The sequence below is a fragment of the Crocodylus porosus genome, unplaced genomic scaffold (genome assembly GCF_001723895.1).
Source record: "Crocodylus porosus isolate Cpor-Errol unplaced genomic scaffold, CroPor_comp1, whole genome shotgun sequence".
In the NCBI taxonomy this organism is placed as follows: Eukaryota; Metazoa; Chordata; order Crocodylia; family Crocodylidae; genus Crocodylus; species Crocodylus porosus.
Window position 1 is genome coordinate 2,361,901 of NW_017728910.1, and position 4,834 is coordinate 2,366,734.

At 38.5% G+C, this 4,834-nt stretch overlaps 1 protein-coding gene across 1 annotated transcript in view; it reads left to right on the plus strand.

The window, feature by feature from the left end:
* The window catches only part of P2RY1 (purinergic receptor P2Y1), a 3,939-nt gene extending 504 nt beyond the window's left edge, over positions 1-3,435 (plus strand). The window contains exon 2 of the mRNA XM_019532615.1: positions 999-3,435. Within this exon, the coding sequence (XP_019388160.1) occupies positions 1,069-2,160 (1,092 nt within the window). The 5' untranslated portion in view covers positions 999-1,068 and the 3' untranslated portion in view covers positions 2,161-3,435. The remainder of the gene's footprint in view (positions 1-998) is intronic.
* The last annotated feature ends 1,399 nt before the right edge of the window (positions 3,436-4,834 follow it).

Sequence of the window (4,834 nt, forward strand, 5' to 3'; positions counted from 1 at the left end):
CTCAGCCTTCATTCTGAGGCGCGGCTCAAAGGGGCTTCCAGCGCCCACGGGGCAGGCGTCTCTCCGAGCAAGTCGCTCAGCCCCCGCGCAGGCCACCTCTGAGCAGGGGGAGCAGAGCGGGCCCAGGTCCTCGTGCCCCGGTGGGGCGAGCAGGGACCCAGCTGCCCCAGAGGTTGTGGGGAAAGAGACCTAGGAGCAGTGTAAGTGGCCAAGGAGATGTTTGGGAGAGAGGAAGAAACCTTGGAGGAGCTCAAATGTTACAGAAAGGGGCAATATGAATAGCTGTCAGCTGAGGGAGGCCAGGTACCAGGAAATCTGGTTCTGCCTCTGCCATTAGCCTCCATTCTTTCCCTCCTGTATCTCCATTAGCCTCCTTCTGAAACTCCCAATCCCTTCTGTCCCCATCCCACCTCCATTCTCTCTCTTTCCATTCATCCCCTGTTCCTATATGTCCATCTTGTGGCCCCTAACATGTTGTCTTCACATCTTGAATCCAAGTTCCTTTCAGCTTCTCTTCCCTCCCCTGTTTCTACTCCCCTTCAGCCCCTAATTTCCATTCCAGCATCTTCCCTTCAGCCAGTCTGATGCTTACCTGCCACTTCTCTCTTTCCCTCATCACAGCCTGTTGCTAGGATCCAGCAAGGGGATCCTTGAGGGAGGACCTGGATTGTCAGCCTGGCGCTCTGCACAGCCCTGGTCCTACAGTAGCTCCCGGCAGCAGGGAAAAAGACAAAAATCTACAGGCCGTTGTAATGTGGGGTAGAAGGGTATATGTCAGAGTCATGTCAAATGGGCAGCAGTTGGCAGATTCGAATATTTAATAGAAGAAGTTCAAGCCCTGCACTGAACTAAGCTGGATAGAGGATAAAAATAATTGAACAACTGAAGTGCAACACTAAACAAGTGGGCGTGGATTCTTAAGCTACAAATAATCTTTGTTTTTGCTTTTATTCAATATCAAGTTCCGACTGGGTCTGTCTTTGCCTTTTTTGTTTTAGATGCTTTCTTGTCCTCCCAGAGACGCTTGCTGCTTCACCCTTGGACCTATCTGACTTTAGTAGAGAGACCATGACTGAAGTCCTTTTCTCAGCTGTTTTGAATGGGACTGAAGCCAACTTGCTGTCCAGCAGTGGCTGGTCTCTGGGAAATGCCACTAGCAAATGTTCCCTCACAAAAACTGGCTTCCAGTTCTATTACCTGCCCACCGTCTACATCCTAGTCTTTATCACCGGGTTCCTGGGCAATAGTGTGGCAATCTGGATGTTTGTCTTCCACATGAGGCCTTGGAGTGGCATCTCAGTTTACATGTTCAACCTGGCATTAGCTGACTTCTTGTATGTGCTGACTCTCCCTGCCCTGATTTTTTATTACTTTAATAAAACTGACTGGATCTTTGGAGATATCATGTGCAAACTGCAAAGGTTCATCTTCCATGTGAACCTCTATGGTAGTATTCTTTTTCTGACATGCATCAGTGTGCATAGATACACAGGAGTGGTGCATCCTTTGAAATCACTGGGGCGGCTGAAAAAGAAGAATGCTGTTTATATCAGTACCCTTGTCTGGGTCATTGTTGTGGCTGTGATCTCTCCAATATTCTTCTTTTCTGGAACTGGGTTAAGGAGAAACAAAACCATTACATGTTATGACACTACTGCTGACGATTACCTGAGAAGTTACTTCATTTACAGTATGTGCACCACTGTGTTCATGTTCTGCATCCCATTCATATTGATTCTTGGTTGCTATGGGCTAATAGTGAAAGCTTTGATTTACAAGGATTTGGACAATTCTCCTCTTAGGAGAAAATCAATTTACCTGGTTATTATCGTGTTGACAGTCTTTGCTGTATCTTATCTTCCCTTCCATGTGATGAAAACCTTGAATCTAAGAGCAAGGCTAGATTTTCAGACTCCTCAAATGTGTGCCTTCAATGACAAGGTTTATGCCACATACCAAGTGACAAGAGGTCTGGCTAGTCTCAACAGCTGTGTAGATCCTATTCTCTACTTTTTGGCAGGTGATACCTTCAGAAGAAGGCTGTCAAGGGCAACTCGAAAAGCATCTAGAAGAAGTGAACTGAATGTGCAATCAAAAAGCGAGGAAATGACTCTCAATATTTTAGCAGAATATAAACAGAATGGAGACACAAGCTTGTGAATGAAAAAGATTTGCAAACAGAAGCACAGTCCACCTAGTTTTAACACAGTAGGACACCACACTGTCATGAGTGTTTGGGAAAATCTACCAAGCTTGCTTTTGTAAAAAAAACCCAAAAAACAAAAAGCAAACAAACAAACAAAAAAACAAACTCATTTTCTGAGCCTAGGGAAAACTTAAGCAAAGTAAGTGAAAAAAAATCTTAATGGGGGAAAAAAACCTTTAGGTTTCAGTTTTTATGTTTTTTATGCTTGCAATATTTTATCTTGTCTTTCTGATTGGTGTCAGATACAGTAAAACAAAGTAAACCCCTAAGGGGAAAAATAGCATTAAAAGTGTTACTGTTTTATTTATTAATTCTCCTTGCCCAGAAAAGCTTTTTCCTTAACTAGTCACAGATTTTAAAAAAATGAAATAAACTTATATGGGTTCAGTCCATTCATCCTAACAGTTGTTTAAGCTAAAATCGTGATACAGTAATCTAATTTTGAATGCAGTCTTTTGATTTCTGTACCTTCTACTTTTGGATAGTATAGAAAGAATTTGGTATCTCAATAGCACCATGTATGTATGATTGAATGAGGATTACTGAAGGTATATTGCATGTACAAGTTATTATTATTATACATGAAACCTGTTGGTGAAATCCTGACCCACCAGAACTCAAACTGGCTTAAAGCAAGAATTGCAACCCAGGTTTTAAAACATGTAGATATACAGGCTTCTAGCTAGTTTTCTGTGCAAACTCCTGCTTAACACACCATTGTAGTCAAAATTATGTTTAGATGCCAGCATTGAAAAGTGAGCAGGTGATCCTCTACTCAGTAGTTTAGCGCTTAATGCCATGTTTGTTCTCATTCCTTGCTACTGTTCTCAATGAGAAGACCACAGAATGGGTTGGAATGGCAGAACTGGGCACTTTGCAAACTTGATTGACAGTTGTTCTTGAGAGTGATAAATTTTAACCAGCATCCGACTACAGACCTGACATTTGGCATCTAATGCTGAAAGTTTGTATCAATTTCCGCATAGAAATACATGTTATTGAAAATGTCTGTACTTTTATCTGGGCAAAGGCTACAACTATTTGAATGATCTTAATCTTACTTTGGTATCAACAATCTTCTGAGATCACGTAAGAGCTGATTCCCTTGTAAAATCTTTTAAAAATGGGCTAAAGAACAATATTTTTGTAATCAGAAAAATATATAAAGAACTTCATCTCTCTCTTTTTTGCTGTGAATAAAGTATTATTGTAGTAACAAGATGCCAAAATACGCTACAGATAATTTCACAGTGGAAGTGAGTCTGAGCCACCCCCTATAATTTATTTAATCCAAATGTAGAAAGAGGTTGCCTAAAATCAGGAAAAACAATACAGAATCCTATTAGTGGAAAAGAGCAGTCTTATAATGAACTGAGAACAGAACAAATCTGTGTGGAATAAAACTTAATTTATTTATCAAATATATTGTTTTGATATGTGTTTCAAAATATATGCTAGAAAACTGTATGAAAGATCTGGAATTATAAATTTAGTGTATAAAATGCAGTGTTATATAATCTCGTAAATGGTTTTAACAAATCCTTATCCCCTCAAATTTTATATTTTGGATAGAAACATACTATTTACATCTTGACTATTAATTTTGAAAGATTGAATATAAGCAGAAAAAAATAGCTTGAGGTACTTCTTGACTACATTGCGAAGCAGCTTGAATTTATAAACATAAAGCTACTTAATCTGCAAACAATATTTATTTATTTATTGGAAGACTAAGTACAAATGTAAAGTATTGTCTAATACATTTTAAATGTTTTTCATATTTTTCAGAATTGGGCATTAATGGAAAAAAATTAATGAAATGTTCACATTGTTGTAATACTGTATACTATAACTGAACAGTTTTTACAATAAACTCTGTTTCACCCCACTAAACATTTTAGACTACCATTCACTGTTGACATGTAGCCTGTGTATAAACTGCTGCTTAGCAAGCATTCTATCTTACAATAATGATAAAAATATGTTAAAATTTATAAATTTAAGACCTACAGTAAAATAAACAAACACCTTCCAAAAAAGCCCTAAACTGACACCAAGGCCAGTGCTTTGTGACAAACTATTGTAGGATGCATAGGTCTTGGTTCCCACTTACACTAAATCCCATTTATGCTGCCAAAGAATGAGAATCTGGCCCACAGTATGTTGTATGAAACATTATGTACTTATCTGAGACTGTACTTAACTGAGACATGCACTGCTTGGCATAGCAGATGGTTTAAAGACAAAATGTTGGAATAGATTTTCAGCCTGTTCTCTCAATGTTTTGTTCTTACATGTTTAAATCCATGTTACTTTCCAAAGTTTTGTGGTCTATTTTTCTTTCTTCTTTCAATCAGGAAATAAGATATTCCACTCATTTTTGTTTGAAAAAGTTCCTATATGCCTAGACACTCAGTAGAGAGTAAAGCCTTGAATTCAGGTAAGTCTATTTAGATACACTTTTAAGGAGGATAACCTACCCAACCTAAAGCCTTATGTTAAAATGTGTATCACTAACATGCTAAAATGATTGTTTATTCATTTATGTACATTAGGCCTAAAACAATTAAGAGTGAGAGTAAAGTTCTACAGACATAATTGTACCATTTGCATTTATGGAGTGAAGGC